This window comes from Rutilus rutilus, assembly GCF_951802725.1.
Source record: "Rutilus rutilus genome assembly, chromosome: 8".
NCBI lineage: Eukaryota > Metazoa > Chordata > Actinopteri > Cypriniformes > Leuciscidae > Rutilus > Rutilus rutilus.
In genome coordinates, this window is record NC_140222.1 from 36,911,748 (window position 1) to 36,938,519 (window position 26,772).

The 26,772-nt window shown below is 35.9% G+C and overlaps 1 protein-coding gene across 3 annotated transcripts in view; it reads left to right on the forward strand.

Moving 5' to 3' along the window:
- grip2b (glutamate receptor interacting protein 2b) overlaps positions 1 to 26,772 on the forward strand; it is a 115,550-nt gene that overhangs the window by 84,174 nt on the left and 4,604 nt on the right. For all 3 annotated transcript variants that reach the window (XM_084416672.1, XM_084416673.1, XM_084416674.1), the window contains exons 10-23: positions 3,594 to 3,734; positions 4,673 to 4,825; positions 6,297 to 6,486; positions 10,246 to 10,391; positions 10,524 to 10,604; positions 13,692 to 13,755; positions 14,819 to 14,964; positions 16,406 to 16,550; positions 17,558 to 17,697; positions 17,781 to 17,963; positions 18,048 to 18,201; positions 19,321 to 19,438; positions 24,628 to 24,855; positions 25,811 to 25,957. In XM_084416672.1, the coding sequence (XP_084272798.1) occupies positions 3,594 to 3,734; positions 4,673 to 4,825; positions 6,297 to 6,486; positions 10,246 to 10,391; positions 10,524 to 10,604; positions 13,692 to 13,755; positions 14,819 to 14,964; positions 16,406 to 16,550; positions 17,558 to 17,697; positions 17,781 to 17,963; positions 18,048 to 18,201; positions 19,321 to 19,438; positions 24,628 to 24,855; positions 25,811 to 25,957 (2,036 nt within the window). The remainder of the gene's footprint in view (positions 1 to 3,593; positions 3,735 to 4,672; positions 4,826 to 6,296; positions 6,487 to 10,245; positions 10,392 to 10,523; positions 10,605 to 13,691; positions 13,756 to 14,818; positions 14,965 to 16,405; positions 16,551 to 17,557; positions 17,698 to 17,780; positions 17,964 to 18,047; positions 18,202 to 19,320; positions 19,439 to 24,627; positions 24,856 to 25,810; positions 25,958 to 26,772) is intronic.

Here is a 26,772-nt window from a genome sequence, read left to right on the forward strand (position 1 = left end):
CTTTGCCTTGTCATACAAAGTTTAAATTATGATACTTAAAATTATGTTAAATTCAATTCAATTATGATACCGTATGATTGGTTGCATCACATGATTTGGCGGACAAACTTTTTTCCAATATTTACAGTATTTGAACAAACTCAATCAAAGTTAATATTTTCACATGCATTTTTGATTTTATTCCCCAAAATATCTAAAATGAATTTCACTTTAAAGTCATTCTATGTAGGAATTGCATTTTCTAAGTATTTTTTGAATACATTAATACACTAAAAAAAAATGATATGATCAATAAGTTATGACAACATATGTTTCACATTGCTTTAACTCATCAAAATAAGTTACCCAAGTTATACAAGATTCAACTCATTTTTAAGTCAGTTTACTGTAATTTAAGTTGAAATTACTTACATTTTTTAAGTACAATCAACTTGAATGTTTAAGGCAGCAACTTTTTTTACAGTGTTGATCTGAAGAGAAAAAAAGCGTTATGTCATTGACCCATGATGGTACTGCACATCCTACTTTGGATGGAAGACAGCAACATTTAGAAAGTAGTCTAGATAGTAACAGATTTTTTTTTTTTTAGATTAATCATTTGCATAGTGTGTCTGTATTTTACAATACAGAAATTAACTACACCGAAAATTATAACAAATTATCCCAAGCCACTGCTAATAACCTCAGCGCCAGTCACCTGCTGGTTCAATTTGTGTTTTAGATAAATGACGTGCTCTTAAAAAAGCAGAATTGTAATCTCCTTACTCGAATTAAGCTCCCGTCACATCAGCCTGTGCGGGAGACTTTACCGTCACCATTCCTGGTGTTCTCAATTCCCACATCAAGAGACAGAGTTGTGTTTCTTCAAGACATAGCAGACGAGCTTAGCATAAGCCACAAGCGAGAGGGATTTAGCGCTCAAACGTTAGAAGATGCTTCATTGGTGCTCACACGAACAGATAGTAGTATTTAACCTGGCTTGTGAAAATCTGTCTGAAAGTGGCATTGATTAGCGTCTCATCACATCCTGTGTGGCAAAAATACAAACATAATGCTAATATGTAGTGTTGCGTGTGCAGGAGATGATGGTTGTTTAGTAGCATACTAAAGATTAAAAGTAGTGAGTAGACTTCATTAAAACCTTAATGTGTAACCACACACACAAATACACACATTTCCCCCCAAGCGTTTTAAAGCTTCTTATGGTTTTCCAGAGTTGGAGGAGGGTACAGCTAAGCTAAGTTAAAGTTAAGTTGATGAATGTCACATATGTGATGTGGTGTTTCACATCATTAATACCCTGCTGGAAAATTCATCTCAAGTTGGTACTGTGTTTTGGAACATAGTTGCTGGTTTCTATGGTTCAAAATGGTAAACCACCTTGGACGAACAAACCAGTTGCCTGCTAGACGTACAGGCTTAAGGTGGTAAGATTGATTTTTGGAATATGGTGGCTGGTCAACCAGGTAATGACCAACTTTGACCAGCTAGACACTAGCTACCATTATCCATAAACACAATTACTAGCTTCAGATGGATTTTCCAGCAGGGAAATTATACTAAGCATGTTAGGTTCAGTAATAAGTTCAAATATCGAAATTATTATCTGCAGAAGGTTTGTATTTTATGTATTTTCAAGTATAGTTACGTATTCTATAGAATACATTTAGAATATGCAGAATACATTTAATGTACTTGTTTCCACTTCAGAGAAAATATTAAAATATAGTTTAAAATAATAGTAGTCGCAGGTTATGAGAAATAAAAGTGCAATTGTGAGAAATCACAATTTCTTATGAGATATAGTCTCAATTGTGAGATATACAGTAACAATTACAAGAAATAATGTACAAATGAGCAAAAAAAATGAGAAATTAAGTCACAGTTACAAGTCGCAATCATGAGATATATTCACAATTACGATGAAGTCACATTTATGAGATATAGTCGCAATTACAATAGTTACATTTATGAGATATAGTCACAATTACGATAGTCACATTTATGAGATAGTCTCAATTACTAAAAAAGTCACATTTATGAGATAGTCACAATAACAAGTCACATTTATGAGATATAGTCACAATAACTAGTCACATTTATGAGATAGTCACAATTACAATAAAGTCACATTTATGAGATATAGTCACAATAACAAGTCACATTTATGAGATAGTCACAATTACAATAAAATGAGTCACAATTACAATAAAATCACATTTATGAGATATAGTCACAATAACAATTGTCACATTTATGAGATAAAGTCACAATTAAAATAGTCACATTTATGAGATATAGTCACAATTAAAATAGTCACATTTATGAGATATATTATAAGGATCTAAGAGCATGGTCTAAAGCACAGGGCGCAAGTGCACTTAGGGCGTGTCCAAATCCACTTTTGCTAGTTTAACGATGGGAAAAATGGTCGGCGCAACCGGTGCATGGTCTAAAAGGGTTGACCCTATTTTCTTAATGGGTAATGGGTGTGTTTTGGGCTCTACGTGCAATAAACCAATCAGAGTCCCATTCACAAAATAATAAAAAATAAGTAGCACTTATGAGATATATAGTCGCAAGTGCGAGAAATAAAGTCCCAGTTACAAGAATAGGACTCAATTATGGGAAATAGTTACAATTATGAGATATAAAATCACACTTATTAGTTATAGTCACAATTATGAGAAATAAAGTCAAATTTTGTAAAATTAAGTTGCAATCATGAGAAAAAAGGCACAAGTACAAGATAGTCGCAATTACGAGAAATGCTGTCGCAATTTTGATGTAGTCGCAATTATGAGAAATAAATTCCCAGTTATGAGAAATAAAGTCCCAATTACAAGATATAGACCTTATTTACATCAGTGCCATCTTTGGACTTGTGAGGCTGTCATGATTACAATCATAATATTCAGCCTATGTTTTATTAATAATGTTGCCAGTTGGTAGGCTTTCACAGTCTATGGTAATATTAATACTTTTAAAATTAGTTTTTTTTTTATTTTGTTTTTTTTACATTTTTTATTAATTTTGTGTGATAAACAATTGTGATTCTGCATTTGGTCGTCACTTGATGTCCAGAATCTGGGTCCAAAACCACTGCCCTGTAATAAATTACAAGTGTGCTTCATTAATTTATCAAATAAATTATACTGTCTTTTAAATTCAGTCTTCTGCTACCGTCAGACTTACTGCATTATAAGAGCTTGGAGATACTGCAGTCCTCCAGAACAAATGAGAACAAGCACAAACAGAGGCACTCAATTATACGGCCTGCCTCTAGCAGCAGGACTTCATTAGCCTGTTTGCTAATGAGCTTTCTCATTGTTTTGCATGCACATTCATTTTCCACAGACCAGTATTAGAGACGATAATGCGACTTCAATGGACCCTCAAGACTCCAAATGATGGATTTCAGTGTTCAAATGAGTATTAATGAGAACAATATTTAAAGAACACCACATAGTTGGAGTACATAAAGTTGCATATGTAAAAAAATTAAATGTTTTTAACCATTTTGTCATTATTTATTCTGAAAAGCATGTAATTCATTTCTCAACTCAATTTAGTCATTCATTTTGTGTGTTTAGTGAAAGTTCAGAAAAGTGACCACCCGCACTGCTGGGACCCCTGTGTGAACTACTGCCATTCTCAACATCCTGGTCACTGCAAGACATCGACATGGACCTCTGCTTCCAGTAACCCATCCAGCTCTCAGGATTACTGCAAATGTAACCACAATAAATCATTTTTAAAGTTACAGTTATCCCCTTTTAAAATGAGTATTTTCAAACGCAGTAAAAATACTGCAAATATTAAATGGGCATTAAAGTGCCAAACACTTACCGTTGTTCTGCAAAATTTTCCAGATGATATACACTCATTTAAAGTCACCATGGAATCAAAATTGACAATTCTCCTCTTCCTTCTACTGTAGACAAATAAAGCCAAAATATCCCTGTAACGGTCGTTGTTGATTATGTTGTTCGTAGCTAGAGTCCTGACTCAATCTCAAGCACAGCTGGCAATCATGACGTTACACCCTGTTTTTATAGCATCAAATAACTAACTGAAACCAAACTTATTGAAAAAACGACCTAAAATCACATAAACTATCTTTGGAAAACCAATTATTTTAAGTGTAATTGGATTTTTTTATTTGGCTAGCGTCCCATTCGATTAAGTGTTCAAGTTGGTCACGCACCTTGAAGGAAAGGTGCTTAGTACATCGCTACATGGACAATAGACAATGGATGTTTTTGGAAATGTTGCTAATGTGACAGCACAATTTTGCAGTGTTTTTTGTTTTGCTTTTGCTCCAAAACAGTCATAATTTAGTTTTCACATTTTCTTCATGAAATCTATTTCTCTATCATCCATCTTCTTTTACTTGTGAAATGGCATTACGTTAATATGGAAAATTGTTCTAACCCAGACATCCAACTCCCAGTGGTTGCCTCAAAATCGAATATAACATCCCCTTAAATAACAAATGCATAGAGGAGTGGATAGATCTGCAAAGACTAGCAAGGGACCAATAGAATATGGATCATTAACCTGCAGTGAGCCACTCAGTCAATTGGACCATTGCCATCTCTTTGATTAATTCTTTTTAAAATACAGTTACACTGCCTGAGTTTCTCTCTGTTATCCACTCTCTTCTCCTTAGCTTTAGTCTGCACTAACTTCTCTCCTGGGTCCACCACCACATCGGGCATGACCAGCCAGGGTTCCAGCACGCTGCCCCGGGCCGCTCCTCCCATGAGCCCGCGCAACTCCATGCTAAAGAGAAGACAGCGGAAAAAAGAGCACAAGAGCTCCTGTAGGTGACTGGATCGGTTTTAATGTTGTGATATTTTCTGCTTGAAAGGGTCTAAGACAGCATAGTAACTAAAATATATCTTATAAATGACTGATTTGTAATGCTCTAAGTAGGCTTTTAAATGGCTTTTCATACAGACTATACACCTTTAACTACAATTAAAGTTAGCATGTTGCTAAGCTAATTACACAATAGTCTATTAGTGCATACAAGTCATGTCGGAAAGATCGTTTTTATAGGTCGAATGCATATGAATGCCACCAAAAAAGTGAAGAAACAGCCTCCGAGTTTGCGCCGTGTAAGTAAGAAAACATGGTGGACTCAACTAGCTAAGTTGCATGTACAAATTATGATAGCATATCGCAATTACGATATAATATAGATACAAGCCAGTTTACAACACTTTTATAAATTCAATAAATACATAAAAAAGCAAAAACACACCTGATGAGTATTCTTAATTCATCATATTGTTTTTAAAAAATCTTGCTGCTTTTTTGTAGAAAAGGTCTTGCTCAGACCAAACTGGTTTAAGCGCACCTAATTACAACCTTCCAACTATAAATACAAACTTCCCAGAAGGATTTGAATGCACCATAAGCACTGTTAGGCAACATAGCATGCAGATATTGGCTAAATAGTCTGTTTTTTAATTAGTTTAACAATTTTTTATGTGTCAATTAAACTTTTTACTTACCTACAAATATTAGCATATTGCTAAGCTAATGACTCAGAACTCCAGGCACAACTAAGCAATACCTAGCGCACACGATTATTGGGTAAATAATCCATTTTTTAATTAGATTGACCTATTTATCTGTCGATTGAACTGGTGTTAGCATGTTGCTAAGCTAACAACACAGTACTCTAAGCACTGTTAGAAACACAGTCTAACTAGTCTAAGTTATTCAACTGTTTTTTATCTATCAATAAAACAATTTTCACTTGTAGAAATGTTAGCATGTTGCTAAGCTAACAACACAGTACTCTAAGGACTGTTAGAAACACAGTCTAACTAGTCTACTTGTTATTCAGCTGTTTTTATCTATCAGTAAAACAATTTTCACTTGCAGAAATGTTAGCATGTTGCTAAGATAGCAACAAAAAGCACTAACAACACATCTTGCTTCATTCCTCCATCTTGGATAGATTTTTCACTAGGTTTTGGAAATAGATTCACTTTTAGGGACTGTTCACACAGAACTCGTTTTTTGCACTCAACTGCGCTGCTTTTCCATTGTTTTTTTGTGTGCAAACAATAGCTTGTTCGACCATTGCGTTTGTGTCTCGTGCATGACACAGTAGTTCAACTTTTTTTTAAATGCATCTCTTCACCTTGCAGGTTTTTTTTTTTCCATTCCAATTCCCTTTGCCTCGTGTTTTTAAATGCAAAAACATCTTCTGTGAATGGTCCCTTAATGGGTTCAATCCAGTACATTAATGATACTTCTGTGTTAATGTTTCTCTTTAGCCGTGTCTTTAGCCTCAAGTTCTGTGGGCCCTGGTGGTCAGATAGTCCACACAGAGTCCAGTGAGGTCACTCTGAGAGGAGACCCTCTCAATGGTTTTGGGGTTCAGCTACAAGGTGGAATATTTGCGACAGAGACCCTCTCCGCACCCCCTCTTATACGCTTCATCGAGCCGGACAGCTCAGCCGAAAGGTACGTCCCAAACTTGAACTCAACCGTTATATCCAAGCTCAATCATGCACATATAAAAACACTATTCAGTGCCACAGCAGACTGAGGATCCGTTAAAAATGCAACCAGATCTTGTAAAGACTTTTATTTTTATTTTTTTAAAAGATTATGCCGTACGACAGAGCAGGCGTACACTGTCTCGGAGAGAGGCGCTTGAAAATGATCAAGCTGGATGTGTGTTGATATTACCTCAGAATCTGGGTCAACACTCGGCAGGAGACTCACACAGCAAAAATCACGCCTTTTATCAGCAACGTTTAAGAAAGAGGCATTAATTTTTAATATATTTAGAGACTGGAATGTGTCACTGTTGCATTTTGTGTTAAAAGGGAGAGAAAAGTTTAGGAAGGGTCTCCAAAACTAAACTCTATATCCACTGGAAAGAAAAATCACAAAAGAACGTCTTCAGCATCTCATCTGAACATGCGTTTTCTTAGACAGCTTTGATACTAAATGGAGAGCCAATGGATCCTAGCTTACAGTATGCTTCTCAGATGTTTCTCCTGAGAAAAAGACCCCATAATCTCACGTCGCAACTAGAGTTTCATAAGAGATCTCAGTGATGTCTCAAACAGCTCTTGGATATGCCAAGATACCAAAGTCTTCAATTGGAAGTTCAAAATCTCAACATTTCTCATCAGATTGTTCTGAGAGCAGATGAGAGCTCTTACTGCATGTCAACAATTGTCTCAATTGGGTCTCTTTGTGTTTGTCCAAAGATATTTTGGAGAAACATCTGAGACTGAGTTGCTTCATCAGCAGCTTTGTTAACTTTTACTAACATTTTGCTTGTCTCATTTGGGTCTCTTACTATTTGTCCAAAGATATTTTATAAGAAATGTCTGAAAATAAGTTTGCTTTGCTAACTTTTAACATTTGGCTAAGTCTAACTCTTCTTGCATGCCAACAATTGTCTCACGGTCTCTTTTTATTTATCCAGAAAATCATAACATCCGAAACTAAGTTGCCACAGACGGACTCAGCTGTTTTGCTATGCTACAATTTGGTTAACTGTAGCTCAAAATGCTTCCTGCATGTCAAAAATTGTCTCATGGGTCACTTTTTATTTGTCTACCAGAATGGAGAAAAATCTAAGGCTAAGTTAATAGAAATGTGCCTTCTCAGCTGATTTGTTACTCTAACGTTTGCTAGCATTTTGCTAACTATAGCTCTTCTTACTGTCTGTCAACAATTGTCTCATTTGGGTCTCTTTTTATTTGTCCAAAGGGGATAGCATCTTAGACAAAGGTGCTACATCTGCTGCTTTGCTAACTTTTGCTAGAGTTTGGCTGGCCACAGTAACTATTGTTCTCTCTATAACTCTTACTGCATTTCAGCAATGTAGGTATCATTTCATACAGGTGTTATTTCAGCTAACATTGCTAACATTTTGCTAACCATAGTTCTGAGTTCTTGCTGTATATCAACGATGGTCTTGTTTCTTGTTTCAATTCATCCAAATGAAGTTTAGGATAAGCATCTGAGACATCTGCTGCTTTGCTAACTTTTGCTAGCGTTTGGTTAACTATTGCTCTCTCCAAAACTCTTACTTTATGTCAGTCATTTAGGTCTCTTTGTAGGAATTTTAGGAGAAACATCTGAGACTAAGTTCATACAAAGGTGCTTTTTTAGCTGTTTTGCTAACAATTTGCTTTCTTCATCCACACATTCTCTCTAATGTCAGCAAACCCGGCACAAGAAAATGCCTCACCATGACAGAGTCAAGCTCTACTTTTATTTGCTGTCACTGGATGAGACCCTAAACAAACTCGCCATATATATTCAAACCTGTAAATGTGTCCGTTTCTGTTTGTTTTTGTAGCTCAGTGCGTGAGTCAGTCCCGGTGTGAGATTGTTGTACCATGAAGCGAGTGATCTGATGTGTGTTGAGCTGTATTGTACTGTGGCAGTGTGTGACATTTGTGGTGTTTGGCCTTGAAGTCACTAAATGTCAGGTCAGTTGTTGTCATCCATACATACACGGCTTCCCGCAGTGACATTCGGCTTGCATTTAGAACCATGTGAATACAATATGCTTATTGTAAGTCAGACTTGTGACATTTGCATGAAGTCTGGTCCACTTTATACCTTATTTTGGCCAAGAACCGCCCAATTGACCTATCGTACCCCTTTTCCACCAAGGCAGAGCTGGTGCTGGTTCGGAGCCAGAGCCTAGTTTCAAATTGGTTCTTTGTTTTTCCACCGCCAAAGCACCAGCTCCGAACCAGTAAAACTGGTTCTTAAGTAGCACCAAATCATTGCAGGGTCTAGAACGGAGCCAAGAAAGAACCGCTTGCGTCAGGGGCTGGGGGCGGGGTTACCGTGACCAACAAGACATTCGTCTTGTGAAACTTGTGACCGCCATTTTTAAATAGCAGCTAGTCGAGCTAATAGCAGCTCAATTATAATATCCGTCTATGTAAGTTACGGCGAGCTGCACGAACGCGTTGGATTCCGATGTATTTTTGCAAACCCATGAGCATCCATAGTATTGCAACGTCCGTTGTTGTTGATGGCTTGTTCGAGATGCATCGGAGCGGCGAGGACCGATCGGAGCTGCGGGAGTGTTTGGAGAGCATACGACTCCTTGTGCTTTTAGATCGCTATCGCAGTGCTTTTATGTCATGCGGCGATCGATCTGCGAGAAGCCGATGCATCTCGAACAAGCCTGGCGTGTTTGTGTTTGGCGCTACCGCACTAGCGGTTGCTGGGCAACATGAGACGTATACAGTGACGTAAGATCTGGCTCTGTTGTGGCTCTCTAGCCGGTGGAAAGGCAAACCGGTTCTTAGTAAGCTCGTCAGTCGAACCAACTCTGAACCAGCTTTGGCTCTGGCTCTGAACCAGCACCCGGTTCTTGTTGGTGGAAAAGGGGTATCGGTAAGCCCCGTCCCCCTTAGTTACTGTTGCGAACTCGGACAAACAAATAGAGTTGCTAACTGTCATTCAATGACAGCTGTCAGTGTGAAAACCTTGTCCCAAGATGTTTTTGATAAATTTTGGACTCAGGGGGACCACCTCTCGTCGAGGAGCATTCATGCAGGATTTAAATATGCCATGGAGGGATATATAAAAGATTTTTAAAAATAAATACGGTAGGTAACAAGATTAATTTGGAAACAAGGGTAACAGATCGCAATGCATGCGGGAGAATCCACATTACGGTCGTCACGATCACAGATGAACAACATCCAGGATCAACACTGTTCATGTACCGCAGAGTAAGACTAAATTAATTTACATTTAACCAGTTTAATATGGAGAGGCAATGAATTGTAAACCAGTCTGTACATGACATGAGCACAGTTAGATATTTAGGTTTATACGTTAGCATGGACGTTTTCGTCTTGATTGGGATTGGGGTTGAATCCTTAAGGAACCAGGTCCACATCATTGGATAAATACTCAACTTAATCTTAATCTTAGTCTTGGTTGGGTTTAAGAAATGTAATAAAAGAAATCCCATTACCATTTTTTTTACATAAAAACCATCAAACCCATGAGTGCTTCAGATCTTTCAATGTTTCTCTATGGCGCCGAAACCTAAAGATGTCCGAGTTCCGGTCCCCGTGCAACTGATACTCAACTGCCATTGGCTCGTCTGCGTTCGAGGGGAGGGGCTTACCGATAGGTCAATTAAAATCAATCCCTGGATGAAGGAAACAAGAAACCACCAATATTTCTAGAGCTTTTTAGTACTTCTCTCGTTTTGATTGGCAGGTGTGGGCTTCTCCAGGTTGGAGACAGAGTCTTATCCATCAACGGAATTCCTACAGAAGATGGAACGCTGGAAGAGGCCAATCAGCTGCTCCGAGATGCTGCTCTGGCCAATAAGGTCACACTAGAGATTGAGTTTGATGTGGCAGGTTAGTGAGCTTTCCCGTGATTTCCACTGAGAGTTCATAAAACATGAACTATTTCAGTTTCTATTGGTATTTGATTGAAAATCGGTATTTGTGTTTCAACATAATGTATTACTTACTTTGCTGTATGGCCAGAATCTGTTGTGCCTAGCAGTGGAACTTTCCATGTGAAGCTGCAGAAGAAAAGAGGAGTGGAGCTGGGCATCACTATCAGTGGTAAGACCTGAATAATCTTGACATCTATATTCTTCATTTTATTTGGGTCTACATTCCCGCATAACTTCTTTTTGCTTTCCTGATGTTTTCATTTTCATTCAATTCAAGATTTTAAGATCCCTCTCGCCCAGGCCTATTTTTCCATTCTCCGTTTCACTCTTCAAACTCAAAGAGATGTAGTTAAATTTTATATCCCTAAAGACATGGAAAATAAACCCCATACAAGTGTGTTGACATCCACTCCAGTCGTCATGTTCTGTGTCACCAAACACGGATCGGTTTTCCTCATGGAGCGTGTTCATATCCAGGCCACCCGATACGGCACATCCCATCTCGTCCATGTCATGAAGTTATATTAGCCCTGATGAACCGAGCCCCTTCTCTGAGGAAGTGTTTACGCTGCTCTCCCAGGCTTTCCGTGGGCTTGTTTACTCAAGAAGAGCTCTTGCGTCTGTCTGGCTTCTTTCCATCTGACGTTCCTCTGAAGCTTCTTTACACTAAGGGATCATGGGCCGTTAAACTTGTATTTTACTTGCACGAGGGTTGATTTGAATCTCAAGCTTTGCCACGTGCACAATAAGTGTGTCCGTCAGTCAAAGGACTAAAGCAGAAGCACTTCTGACAGATTCAGAGCCTGAAAGTTTAAGCACAATTCTTATCTCGTCCGTCAGACGTCTTAGACATCTTTCTGTACTTGGCGTATAGTAATGCGTAAGATGCACTTTGAAGGTATGAATAGAGTTTGAAATAGAGCTGCATGATTCTAGAGAAATTTAGATTCACGATTTCTTTGTTTCAAATAGAGATCACGATCCTCCCGCGATTCTGAACAGACAACAAAACAAAATAACATGTCATTATGTTCTGACAAAATGTTAATTTCTGTGGTCTATTTAAAAAAAAAAAAATGCTTGAATGAATGATTCAATGACTCACTCATAAAGGCCCCACTTGTTTCATTACTGGATGAATCAGCGTTTTTGAACGAATCTCTTGAATTAATGATTCAATGACTCACTCATACACTTTACTTGTTTCATTACTGGATGAATTAACGTTTTTGAACGAATCTCTTGAATGAATGATTCAATGACTCACTCATACACTTTACTTGTTTCATTACTGGATGAATCAGCGTTTTTTGAACGAATCTCTTGAATTAATGATTCAATGACTCACTCATAAAGGCCCCACTTGTTTCATTACTGGATGAATCAGCGTTTTTGAACGAATCTCTTGAATTAATGATTCAATGACTCACTCATACACTTTACTTGTTTCATTACTGGATGAATTAACGTTTTTGAACGAATCTCTTGAATGAATGATTCAATGACTCACTCATACAATTTACTTGTTTCATTACTGGATAAATCAGCGTTTTTGAACGAATCTCTTGAATGAATGATTCAATGACTCACTCATACACTTTACTTGTTTCATTACTGGATGAATCAGCGTTTTTTGAACGAATCTCTTGAATGAATGATTCAATGACTCACTCATACAATTCACTTGTTTCATTACTGAATGAATCAGCGTTTTTTGAACAAATCTCTTGAATGAATGATTCAATGACTCACTCATACACTTTACTAGTTTCATTACTGGATGAATCAGAGTTTTTTGAACGAATCTCTTCAATGACAAATGCATTTTGTACAAATACATACAATAATATTATAAATAGCTAGTTGCATGAGGTATATTTGTATGCATATTTACTGCATATATTTTTAACAGACACTTTATCACTTCATTAGTAAATGTGTTCACAGAAAATAAATAAACAAATAAATGTTTTATTTTATTGTTATTATTTTAGATGATTACTGATGTATTATATATTATTATGCAAATTTAGTGTTTAGTCATTTTGCGTACATTTAATTCGCCATCAAAAAATAATAACATTTTATTAAAAGTGCATATTTTTGCTTTCGAAGGACTAATTTTATTAGTACAGTTTCTTCAAAGTCTAATCTATTGGATTAATTTTTTTATTTTTATTTTTTTTTATTATATATTATTTTATTATTGCATTATTATTTTGCATTTTCATTTAATAAATTTTTTTCTATATATAATTGATTTGTTGTGTTATTTTATATTTTAATTTAGTGTTTAGTCATTTGCCATCATAATTTCTTATTCCAAATACACATCTTCAAACGATTTATTTTATCATTACAGTTCCCTGAAAATCGAATCCATTGTTGAAAATAAATGTACTATTTAATTTATTATTATATATAATTTATTTTTTGTTTTGTTTTTCAATTCATTAAATTCATGCAATTAATAAAAAAATCTAATATTTAGACAGTTATACAAAATAACTGGTGCAACGCTAATTATTATTTGAAATGTTCATGTAATTTATTCGATTTTATGTGACTGATTTGGTATGTAACTCTGGTTCTTCTGGCCCAGCTTGAAGGAGCCTGTGAACTGCAGTCAAGCTTGATTGTGACTGTAAGATCATCCTCTTTCCTCTGGCTCTCTCTCTTCATCTCTCGCCCAGTTAAATCTTTCTCCCAGAAATATTTTCTGCTGAGTATCTGAACATAACGGATGATGTGTCGTGTGTTTTCAGCAGCCTCAGGCGGAGAGCATTGTGTGTGTTCCAGCTCTTCAGACCAAATCTTGAGATGTGAAACGTGGTTTTCGGATCCTCTATATTACCATGGTATTCTTCGAATTAGCTTCGAGTACAATTTAAATTCCATGATATATATCAAAGCACCGTGTGCCACGGCACTTTTTCATGGAGGATACACTCATCACCCATGATAAACTGGGGAAAAACCTTCTTATTTCACTTGAAAACACTTGTGAGTTCATTTGCATCTGTCAGAAAGCCAAACAGCCAATGGATGATGGGTATTTTTACACTTGTGATGGAATTTTGGTCTTGAAATGTTTTATTCTATCTGCACAAAATATTCCCTCTGAACTCATGCTTATGCTGGATCCAGTTTTGATTTTTGCCTTGAAACCGTGTTTGTGGGGGGGGGTGTTTTAGTGTATGTGTGTGTGTGTGTGTGTGTCATACTGAAACACTGCTGTTTTCCCATCTTTCTGCAGCCAGTAAGAAACCAGGAGAGCCTCTTATCATCTCTGACATTAAAAAAGGCAGCATGGCCCACAGGTATGAACACACACGGCCAAAAACACTTTTAAAATGTTTATGATCCTATAGAAAGATGATCCTAAATATAAATCTCATATATATATTTTTTAATCATAAAATAATATTTATTTATATTTTATTATTTATATTTTAAGACTTTTTTATTATTATTATTAATTCTAATATTCAGATTATACGTGGAAAATATAAAATAAAATTTGAAACATGATATTTGTATATAAATACATTTTTGTGTGTGTGTGTTTTGTATGTGCTTGTGTGTGTGTGTGTGTGTGTGTGTGTGTGTGTGTGTGTGTGTGTGTGTGTGTGTGTGTGTTTGTCTGTGTTTGTGAGTGTCTGTGAGTGTGTGTGTGAGTGTGTGATTTTGTCCTAGAAATGTATATCCGTTTTATTTAGATATATTTAAATACATTTATTTAAACATATTTATAAAATAAAATAAAACATTTAAACATTTAAAACAATTATTAGTGTTATTTTTATTTAAAAAAAATGGGATTTAAAAAATGATTTAAGAAATGAGTTCTATTTCATTTTATATATAATTGTTTTTGCTTCTAAATAAAAAAATGTAAATTATTTTATTATTTTTAAGGTTTTTGCTCCATGTCCATTTTATTTTATTTTATTTTATCTAATTGTTTTTGCTTCTTAGAAATATAAATCCCTTAAATCTTATCTGCTTTATTTTAAGGCTTAACATTTTTATATTCGTATTATATTTGGAATCTATAAAATAAAATTTTATACATGATATCGAATCCTGAAATATTCCACAGACAAATTAGAATTATTATCGATTACATTATTATGTAATGTCCAGTAGGGGGTGACACACTCCATATATGATTAATTACAGTCAAATAGAGTGCTTTCTTTACATGCTTTATTATATAAAGTTGATATTTTATAATAAAAATTTGTATCATAAATACTCATTCTATCCTTTCTCGTTTGGAGAAAGAAAAAAGAAGTGCAGAGTTTGTTGAGGACTCGCTCCTCAGGCTCGCCTCACGTTTGTCTGTGGGACTGAAGCGCATTTGATGTTTTTTTCCTGCAGAACAGGAACTCTGGAGCCCGGAGACAAGCTGCTAGCCATAGATAACATCCGCCTGGAGAACTGCTCCATGGAAGACGCCGTCCAGATCCTGCAGCTCAGCGAAGACCTGGTCAAACTCAAAATCCGCAAGGATGAGGACAACTCAGGTGTGTGTGCTGATGTGGACCCGCAGTCCATCCCACTAGACCTGTGAACAACACGTGAGGCTCATCAGTTCCTATTTTAAAAGAAAGAAATGGGGAATTATATATGTAGCTTTTAGAAAAAATATATTTTTTAGGATGACTGTGTGTTTGGATGTTTTGAGCTTTTGAGTTCCCTTCTCTTTAGCAATATTCTCTTTATCAAGATTTTCAACAGTGATTTAAATTATTACAATGTAGTAGATAAAAAAAATCCATCAGGATGACAAACATTATCATGATGATAGTTTACCATTTAAATAACATACATTGACATACATTGCATTATATATATTTATCTTTTTTATAAGTTTGAATTGAATCATTTATAAGTTTTTTCCTCTTATATTTCCCCCTTAGAAAGATCATTTATATATGATAAAATAAAATTAACATGTATATCATATATATATATATATATAAGATTAAAATAAAACTTAAAAATGTGTTGTTTATCTGATATATAGTTAATTTTGCCCTTGTTATTTTTTTATTTTAGATATGATTGTTTTTGCCTCTTATAAAGATTTTTTATTTTTATTTTGTCATATTTTTGCCTCTTATAAAAGTAAACCATTTTTTATTTTGTTTGATCATTTACAACATATTACACGTAATTTAAGATACAATTATAATTTAACATTCTCATCCCATTTATCATTTATCATATCTTTATCATTTATGGTGATAAATTATAAAAAAATGTAAAATCTTAGAAATATAAATACTTTATTATATATTTATATATATATATATATAATTATGTTTGCCTCTTAGAAAAAAATGTAAGATGAAATATGAGCTGGTTAAATGCTTTAATTTCATTCAGCAAAAACAAAGTTATTCCAAAGTAAATCAGTCAATCCAAAATCAATCCACCAACCCTATTTTGATTTTAAACCATTTCAAATCATGCTGAAAATCACACTAAAAAGCATATCAATGTGTCCTTCAACATTCAACCAGCAGGTGTCAGTAGAACTACATACAATATTAAAGATTCTCTTATCCAAGGACGCAACTAATGACAAAAACCCTGATTTTCAACACTGTCAATCAAACATTTAGCCACGCCCACTCTTTCTATGTTGCTATTTTCTGCATTTATAATATTGAAGTCATCAAAACGATAAAAATGACACAGTGTACGTATCCTTTATGTGTCACTCGAGTTATTTTGTTGACATGATAGACAGAGTTCTTTCAACATCTCAGACATTTATCATGTTTTGTTATGAGGCGAAACACAGTGTGCGGTCAGAAGAACAGCAGATGAAGTGTCTCGTCGTTCCTCAGAAGTGAAACTGTGCGGGTTGAGTCAGCAGACGGGTCTATTTACAGCTCCATGAGAACATTGTGTTCACCATTCACTCATAATATGTTGATTTTGAATGCATGTGTCCAGACGAGCAGGAGTCGTCCGGCTCCATCATCTACACGGTGGAGCTGAAGCGCTACGGTGGCCCGCTGGGCATCACCATCTCCGGCACCGAGGAGCCCTTTGACCCCATCATCATCTCAGGCCTGACCAAGAGGGGTCTCGCTGAGAGGTGAGACTCACGGGTCAGACGGGTCGACTCCCAAAACACCCCTGTGACAGAGAGACACCAGCACATACACTCTCTCTCTCTCTCTCTCTTTACATTCTAAAGCCTGAATTTGGAATGATTTTTGATTATGCATTTCATAATACATATTGTTGCACAGCACACTATAAAGAGTGAAAACGTGTTTATTATTTAAAAGCAATAATATTAAGAGTGGCCATAATAATAATAATAATAATAATAATAGGGTAATTCAGCTATATTAAATATTTTTTATTTGAATAAAACCAGTCAATTTAGATACTATTCTTCTTAGCTGTTGTTATTGTTAAGTATCATTATATTATTAAAGTTCATATTATTATTAATGAAATATTCGATTATTCATAATTCAACTTTTTTCTCCCAGTTTTTTAACCTCTTTTGTCTGGTAACCTAAGCTTATGCCTTATGCGGAAATATATAAATTATTATTAATTATAAAAATTTAATGTTATCACTGGAAATAAAAGCAATATTAATACTAATAATAATAATTGGGTAATTCAGTCATATGAAATAGTTAAAAATTATGTACTCACAATGAAACAATTTTCTCACATTTTTTTATTAAAAGTTAGATTCTATATTATTTTAAATATAGCACACAAGTCTACAATTATGATTTGTCATTTGTAGATCTTGGCGCGCACAAACACACACACTCACACTCACACAACACACACTCAAAAACACACTGTGAAGCAACACATACTGTATATTGGTAATGTTAACTCAAAATATTCAAGAATTAATGTGCTTCATACAATCCATCAAAGTGCATATACATATACAAACATATACAGTTATTTCTCCAACTATGGACTCTTTATGTCCCTGAGGGTCGATTTTTAAAGTGCGAGTTTCTTCTCTAAAAGTCCTCAAGGCCAGATTGCTCATGTGCCGTTGTTTATCAGTGTGTGTTTATCAGCGTGTGTTTATCAGCGTGACGGTGTCGTCTGTTCTCTCAGGACCGGAGCCATTCATGTCGGAGATCGCATTCTGGCCATCAACAGCGTGAGTCTGAAGGGCAAGCCGCTCAGTGAAGCCATACACCTGCTGCAGATGGCAGGAGAAACCGTCACACTCAAGATCAAGAAACAGACCGACGGTGAGTCGCAAACAACAGGATCCTACGCCTGTGTTCTACGTGGAAATATATATTATATACCATAATCGTAACTCCCCCTTCAGACCCAGATGACAAAAATAAAGAGAACGATCTCGATACCGAGCTCAGCGACAACGAGGACGAGATGACCGACTCGCAGAAGACCAACAAGCTGTCGGACATTTACTCCGCCACCATCCCCAGCGTGGATTCGGCGATGGAGTCGTGGGACGGCTCGGGAATCGACGCCGGATACAGCAGCCAAGGTGAGTTCAGGCTCGGAAATCTCCATACTGGTGATCTATTGACAGCCGTTGTAAAGCCTTTGACCTCGTCCGCCTCCTCCAAAGGTGCCTACATCCATCAGGCTGCTGGGATAGCGTTACACCCTCACGAGTGGCGTAACAGCAAGCAGAGGAACAGCACTCCACCCCCCGCCCGCCGCAAGAACTACCCCTTCAGTGACGGGGGGTTCAGCGAAGACGACTGGGAGAAAACGGCCGGGTGAGACTGGAGGTCATGCTCTCCAAGCTCCAAACACTCATATACTGTGCTTTCCATTCAGGGTTATTATAATTAATCGATTCATCGGAATAAATAATATTAGGGATGCACGATATATCGGCCACCATATCGGTATCGGCCGATATATGTTCATTTATAATGTTAGCGTAATCGGGAATTTTCCGATGAGAAAATTTGGCCGATATATTTAAGCTGATAAATAATGTGTTATTTCCTTCAGTTGAGACGCTTCAGACGCGACACTGTTCAACATGATGGTTTTGAATTGCTTGAAATATGGGAATCACTTCAAAAAAAGGAAAATACAGTGCAAAATGTTCTGTCATAATGGTCCTGTAGCGGTCGACGCGCATTCACGGGAGATGGATGCTGGCGTATGACGTAAGACGTAGCGTAGGAAGCGTCGTGACATAGAACAAACGTAGAGTTTTGTTTTGCTCTGCTCTCTGGCTGCGCTGTCACGTTCGTTCTACGTCACGACGCTTCCTACGCTACGTCCTACGTCATACGCCAGCATCCATCTCCGTGAACGCGCGTCGACCGCTACCGGAAGCCAGTTATTTTCGCTTATAAAGTTTTAAGTATGTATATTTTTACGACAAAACCACACGGATTACCCTCAGAAGGCCTTCGTTTATCCCCCTGGAGCCGGATGGATTAGTTTTGTGAAGGATGCATGCACATTTTGGGACTTGAAGGAGTGGACCCCATAGTTTCACATTATAACCACTTAGAGATCTAAGACATTTTCTAAAATAACTGAAAATGTGTTCGTCTGAAAAAAGATTGACATATGCATCTCGAACGGCTTGAGGGTGAGTAAATCATGGGTTAAATATCATTTTTGGCCGAACTATCCCTTTAAGCACACAGTGTACTAATACTCTAATGAGAGTTCGAGTTGACATGTTGTTGCTAAGTTACTTGTAGTTAGTAGAAAGTCTAAGCAGGGCTTCAGGCCTAGTTTCTTTCACAAGAGGAATCCACCCATCCTTGCGGTCCTCCTCAACGTGCCAAGGCTGGTGCCAGAGCGCCGGATATCAGTGCCAGCTTAAGTGCCTCATGCCTTATTGGCTCTAACCTGTGTGTCTGCCGCAGATACAGCAGCCAGACACATGCCGATGGTCTCATAATGGAGCAGGAGGACAGCTTCTGGTGCCAAGCCCTGGAAGACCTGGAGACGTGTGGCCAGTCCGAGCTACTGCGCGAGATTGAGGTAAACCGCTCAAATAATGAGCTCCCTTGCTTAGAAACCTTTAATCATCTAGTGGATTAGATATACTTTAACATATAAGAAGAAAAGATGGCATTTCTCCATAGAAAAAGTTAATAGTTTGCACTTACGGTGCGATGATGATGTCAACATCAGTTATGTAAGAGTCATTTCCTGAAGGAGAACAATTTGTGTACTCTGCCCTTTCACAAAGTATTGATTTTGAGCTCTACTAGAATAGGTTTTCATGCTTGAATGTTCAAAAAACACATTATTTTTGACATATTTTATATTATTGCAGCACTTATCTTCCCCGTCTGTCAGTAACGCTCTGTTTAGTTCCTGTCTCTATGAAGCCCCTCCATCTGAAAAGCACAATGTGCTCTGATTGGTCGGCTGGATCAGTGTGTTGTGATTGGGTGTTTGGGAAATGTCACGCCCCTTACTATAACCGTTTCAACACCATACTAACCAACTCAACCAGGCCCCACCCCTTTATTTTGCATATTAGTTGGGCGGGACTTTTGTCATGGAATTTTGTGATGTGTTTGTTTCCGGAAGAAAACTCAAGACTACAATTAACAAACATAAATCCTGTAGCAGATCTAGGCAGGTGGAGCTGGGGAGGTGGAGGGGTTCAGAGGAACTCTTGATAGCGCACTGCAGGACTAACTTACAGAAAACACTGAACCAGACTATTTAAACGTTGAGCAAGCAATCTCATTGGCTGCAGGATTAGCAGAGGCCAATCAATGTGTGCCATGCGGTAATGATGTGATTGCCTGCAGTTGAATGTAAAGGACCATCAGCCAGCGCCCTCTAGAGTTTCAGGACTGAACTAGATATAATAACTCCCTCAGGAGTGACTTTGTGCTTTGTAACTTTGCAAACATTTTCATGCTCAAACAGCATTACACACTATAGAATGTTGAACATGTAAAAAAGCATAAAAGGTTTAATATTAAATATTATATAATTAATATATTAATGGACGCTCCTCAGTTCTTGGGTCACACTTGGGTAAACTTCTATAGTGGTGAACGGAAACTACAAAATATATAACTTTTGCATTCCAGTAGCAGAAGATAAAATTTACAGTTCCATTTCTGTGACTTTTCAAAAAGAGGAAAAAAATAATGTGAAGAGCTTGATTAACACAGTCAGAAAAGAGAAAGATGTAAAAAAAATTCGTCATTCACACATCAGAGTTAACTAGTTTTTAAAAATCTAATGCCAAGGTAATATAACACAAATTATGGTCTTAAAAGTTATTACATTTTTATATGAAATCCAAAAAAAAGAGAGAGAGAATATAAATAAAAAAACGTTGCTAGAGTTTTGACGTTAATAATTGGAAAAATTTCATCACAGACTATGACAAGGGTTTCACAATTGTTTTAAAATGAAAAATAATTATTAATTTATTTTTTTAAATAATTTCATATTATGGTGTGTATTTATTTAATACATATTTTAGGCCATATACATTTTGACATACATATACATATATATATATATATATATATATATTTGACTATTTCAAATAGAATTTACATATATATATATATACACATATATATATATATATATATATATATATATATATATATATATATATATATATATATATATATGTGTGTGTGTGTATATATATATATATATATATAACATTTAAATAATTTAACTGTGTCTGTTATTTCCTTAATTTATCCTTTGCTTATTATCTTAAAATGATAGTAAAATATCACTTTAAACAGAGAGTGATAACATTTGAGCGTTTACATGTGCTGGGTTCTTCAGTCACAAACAATAGAGAAAAATTACAGTATTTTACCTCCTTTTTATAGAAGAGTCAAGTTGTTTGCCTCATGATATAGAGGCCAGAACCTTGATAACAGGATTCAGAATATCCTAAAATATTATTATTATATTAATGTAGCTTGAGATTGTATTCTTTGTCTTTAAGTGTGTATAGGGAATATATATATATATATATATATATATATATATATAACTAGAATGACTCCTAGAGTTCAGTGGTTGAGCAATGCTGTACAGTCCCAGTGAAATGTGTCAGACTGAGAAAATGTCCCATGAACATTGTGTTCAGCACATTTTTTTTTGGGCTGTGTTTGCACCAGTATCATATTGACATAATTACTGTAAATATGAGTCAAGTGCTAAAACAACACTGACGGCATGCAAATACATACTGCCATCAGCAGACGCTGATCATTCGTTTGTTTTTCCTTCTAAATGCTGAAAATCCCAGAGCACCAATCACTATACCGTTACCGAAAAAAAGAAGTATGCATGGCAACCGATGTCTCATTTCATGCCTGCTTGCTCTAAACAATGAGCTCTGTTCTTACACAACCAACTGAGGAGAGTTACGAAAGTATGAGGAAGTGTTTTTATCAGATTTTTGATGACATTGGTTAGCGAGGTCAGCCATGGATGACATGTTCCTCCATCGGTACTTGACATTCTTTCATCCGTGCAACACAAAAGGAGATGTTTTGTCCTGTCCTGGCTCTCTTTTCGGTATAATGCCAGTGGATGGGTTGCTGTCAAGTCTTCTGACGCCACATGATAGCTTTGTGTGTGGGAAAATGCTGAAATTTTGATATAATTCCCACTCACATTTATTCAAATATGCCACCACGTCAAGTGACATCAAAGGTATTTGGTTGAACAGTAAAGTCATTTCTATGGGAAAGAGCAGCCAGGACTAAGTGTTTCACATTCACAGAAGAAAATCAGTCCAACAGGTTTGGAATAACATGAAGGTGAATAAATAATGACTGAATTTGCATCGGTGTTATTTCAATATCATTCATGTACTATCATAGATTTTTTTCATATTTCAACTTTTATTAAAGTTTTTGTTAAAGTTATTTTAGTAGTTCAACTTCAACTAAGAAAAAAAGAACTTTTTTTTTTTTTTTTTTTTTTGCTTTGCATTCGCTTTTGATTTGCTTTTTTTTACTTTGATTTTGTTTTGTTTTGCTTTACTTTGATTTTGTTTTGTTTTGCTTTACTTTGGTTCTGTTTTGTTTTGCTTTACTTTGATTCTGTTTTGCTTTACTTTGATTCTGTTTTGTTTTGCTTTACTTTGATTTAGATTTTTTTTGCTTTACTTTGATTTTGTTTTGTTTTGCTTTACTTTGATTTTTTTTTTTTTGCTTTACTTTGATTTTGTTTTGTTTTGCTTTACTTTGATTTTTTTTTGTTTTGCTTTACTTTGATTTTGTTTTGTTTTGCTTTACTTTGATTTTGTTTTGTTTTGCTTTACTTTGGTTCTGTTTTGTTTTGCTTTACTTTGATTCTGTTTTGTTTTGCTTTACTTTGATTCTGTTTTGCTTTACTTTGATTCTGTTTTGTTTTGCTTTACTTTGATTTAGATTTTTTTTGCTTTACTTTGATTTTGTTTTGTTTTGCTTTACTTTGATTTTTTTTTTTTTTGCTTTACTTTGATTTTGTTTCTTTTTTTTTTTTTTTTTTTTTTTGTTTGTTTGTTTTGCTTTACTTTGATTTTGTTTTGTTTTGCTTTACTTTGATTTTGTTTTGTTTTGCTTTACTTTGATTTCGTTTTTTTTTGCTTTACTTTGATTTTGTTTTGTTTTGTTTTGCTTTACTTTGGTTTTGTTTTGCTTTACTTTGGTTCTGTTTTGTTTTGCTTTACTTTGATTCTGTTTTGTTTTGCTTTACTTTGATTCTGTTTTGTTTTGCTTTACTTTGATTATGTTTTGTTTTGCTTTACTTTGATTTTTTTTTTGCTTTACTTTGATTTTGTTTTGCTTTACTTTGATTTTGTTTTGTTTTGCTTTACTTTGATTTTGTTTCTTTTTTTTTTTTACTTTGATTTTGTTTTGTTTTGTTTTGCTTTACTTTGATTTTGTTTTTTTTTGCTTTGCTTTGCTTTACTTTGATTTTGTTTTGTTTTGCTTTACTTTGATTTTGTTTCTTTTTTTTTCTTTTTTTTTGCTTTAATTAGCTTTTGTTTTGTTTTGTTTTGTTTTGTTTTGTTTTGTTTTGCTTTTGTTTTGTTTTGTTTTGTTTTGTTTTGTTTTTGTTTTTGCTTTGCTTTTTGTTGCCTTTGTTTTTTTGGGGGGTTTTTTTGCCTTGCTTTGCCTTGCTTTTTTAATTTTTATTTTTATTTCAGTTTTAGTTATTTTAATACTTCAACTTAAACTAAGAAGGAAAAAAAAAACTAAGGAAGAAACTGAAAATAAGAAATGTTGCCTTTGTAAATATTTTATTTTTATTTCAGTTAACATGTTATATTACGGAGCCCTTAAAGGGATATGGTGATTGAAAAAAAGAAGTTATATTTCAATGCTTTTAAGTTCTCTTGCAAATATTTTGCGTCCCGCTAAGAAACGTTACATCCGCTCGCAAAACCTTTTGAGTTTTCTTTGCAAGCAAATGCAAAATTTCTCAGAGGTGCGCAAAACTTTTTTCAAGAGAACCATATAAAGCATTGAAAAATATTTTCCTCCCATCTCATATTTGTTCCATCACCGTGTCCCTTTAGGTGCTCCGTATTTTATTTCAAGTTACGATTCAACGAAAGGGTTTCTTATGGTTTTAGTTTAGTTTTAGCTTTGGTTAAAGAAAACCCTGATTTGCCTATTGAGTGAACTGTCTTTAAAGGAGGTGCTTTATGGTTGTTGAGGGACTTTACAGAAGTATTTGTTGTAGTTACATCCTTAAAATTGCATATTAATGTGCAAGCCTGCAAAAACCTCAAGTTACGTCATAAAGGCGAAATAGAACTCGGCTTTCCACCTATCTGCCATTTCTAACAGCGTTTTGATATTAGTTTCATGAGCGTAGATCCTATGTGTCGTGCTTTGAGTTAAATCCTATTGAATCACAGCTTCAAAGAGTCAGTTCTCTCAATTAACAGACATTTCAGTCACAGCTCTTTGGAAATAAACCGAACTGGAGCTCATTAAAGGTAAATGAGGATGGGCTTCATGTCCTCTGGTTAATAGAGTTTCATTAGATGAGACAATTGCTTAATGAGCACCCAATCAGAGGCTCACACAGCGCTCCCTATTGAAACATTGAGGCCTGAAGGCCCTTTCACATGACTCGCGTCAGGAGTTTAGCACACTTGGCATGAGACATGTGAAAAGACCTCAGTAGAGCAGGAGTCAGTGTTTGTGGTTCTTGTTCATCCCTAGGCGTCGATAATGACCGGCAGTGCCCTGAGTTTGGGGGTGGAGGGGGGAAAGAGCCACTGCGAGACGGTCAGCCAACCTCATCTCAGCCCTCTGCGTAAGCCCCCGCTTCTCCTCAACGAGACCAAGAACAAGAGCACGCTCCGCATGTCCGAGAAAACCTGGGAATCACGGAGGATCAAAGAAGAGATCCAGGACATCCTGTCGCCCACACCGTTAGAGCTGCACAAGGTGGACAAACTCCACAACATACTACATTGAACACACTGTTTACCAGTATTGTGCATTCCCTTTAGAAAAGATGACGAGTTTCCTCCTGAGGTGCTGGTCAACATGGTTGGTATTAGTAACCGCTGGGAGAATACGAACAGCATTCTCAGGTCTTCTCAGAAAATGTCCCTGGGAAAGCACATGGAGATTCATCTGCATCCTCTCGTTGGTTAATATTAATATGGTTTGTGTTTTTTGGTTTTTTTTGCGGTTTAACAGGAAATTTAGATCTTTTTTTTCTCCCAAACTCAAATGTGTTTTCACTGAAGATGCTTCATGCCATTTTAATGCAGTAAGTCAAGACCAATCATTTATGATGTAAACACATCTGTCCTATCAGCATATTTGTGGTTTATTTCCAAGGAAATCTGACATATCCTGGGAGTTGCTTTGCTTGTGTTTTTTGTGTGTGTGTGTGTGTGTGTTTTTTTGCTTTTCTTTACTTTGTCTACGCTTTTGCTTTTGTCTTGCTTTGATGTGCTTTGGTTTGTTTTGTGTATTGCTTTACTTTTGCATATGTTTTGCTTTGCTTTTGTTTTGCTGTGCTTTTGTTTTGTTTTGTTTCGTTATATTCCGGAAATATACCTGAAAAAAAACAACAACAATTGAGTTTCGTTTTTTTTTTACCACATTGGGAAAATGTTTTTTTTTCTTGTTTTAAATACACTATAAACCTAACAAACTTATTGAGGTTTATGCTTAAAAATCTACATGAACAATTTTTTTTTTATTTTTTAAACTAAATTATTTTATCTAATGTTATTTATTTGTTTGTTTGTTTGTTTGATTTTTTTACAACTCAAGGATTTTTTTTTTTTTGGTGAACTATTCCTTCTGCTTAAGACATCTTCTGATGAAAACATTCAGAAGAAACTAGCTCATGGTTAAATTGTCGCAATCATTTTGTGTTTAACAGGTGACGGTGATGAAAGACCCAGAGAGCGATGACTTTGGATTCAGCGTATCAGACGGTTTCTTGGAAAAGGGTGTTTACGTGAACATGATCAGACCTGAGGGTCCAGCGGACCGTGCTGGACTCAAACCGTACGACAGGATCCTTCAGGTGCCTCTTCTCAGATCACCACACGCCCCCCCCACCTCCCTCTCCCCAGCTATATGATCTGCCCAGCTCAGTTAAATATAAACTCACTTTGAGAGGCATGAGAGCGTCAATAGGCTCTGGGAGGACAGGTCGAGTTAAAAAGTTATTTCTCTGGTTCTTCTGCGTGGCTACACAGCACTTGTGGTCCTCTTTCTAATCTCCCACGCTTCACCGACTGTGGAAATGATTCAATCTGTGTTAAGATACTTAACAGCTGTGGTGTTAACCACAGTAAAAAAAAAAAAAAAAAATTGTCAATGGGGGTTAAAAAAATGCTTTGGTTGAGTTGGAGGTGCTTGCTTTATGGTGTCTTGTTTTATTTGTCATCCCATTATCAAGTATGATAACAAACATTTTCAGAATAAACCCTTGTTCAGATAAACAAAAAGTATTTTAGAGACTCTGCTAACATGTGCCGCGGTTGCATTATTGATTTAATTGATTAAATTCTCTTAAGTCCCATTCATGCTCCTGCGATAACAATAAAGATATAGATCTAAAAATCGTTCTAATGCAAAAGAATAGGTCCAAACCACACCTAAACAATATTGTTGAAATATATATATTTTTTTCAACTGATGAACGATAAAAACTTTGCCAGCCAATCAGAATCCATCCTGCTTTAAAGAGCTTGAGCATTAAAAGCGGCATAGGACAAATAATAAAACAGGACAATATTGTCTGCTGGTGTGGACACTAATATAGTTATTGTTATCGTTCCTGGTGTGAACGGGGAATTTTAGGACGTTTACTGAAGTCTAAATGTTTCTCCACCA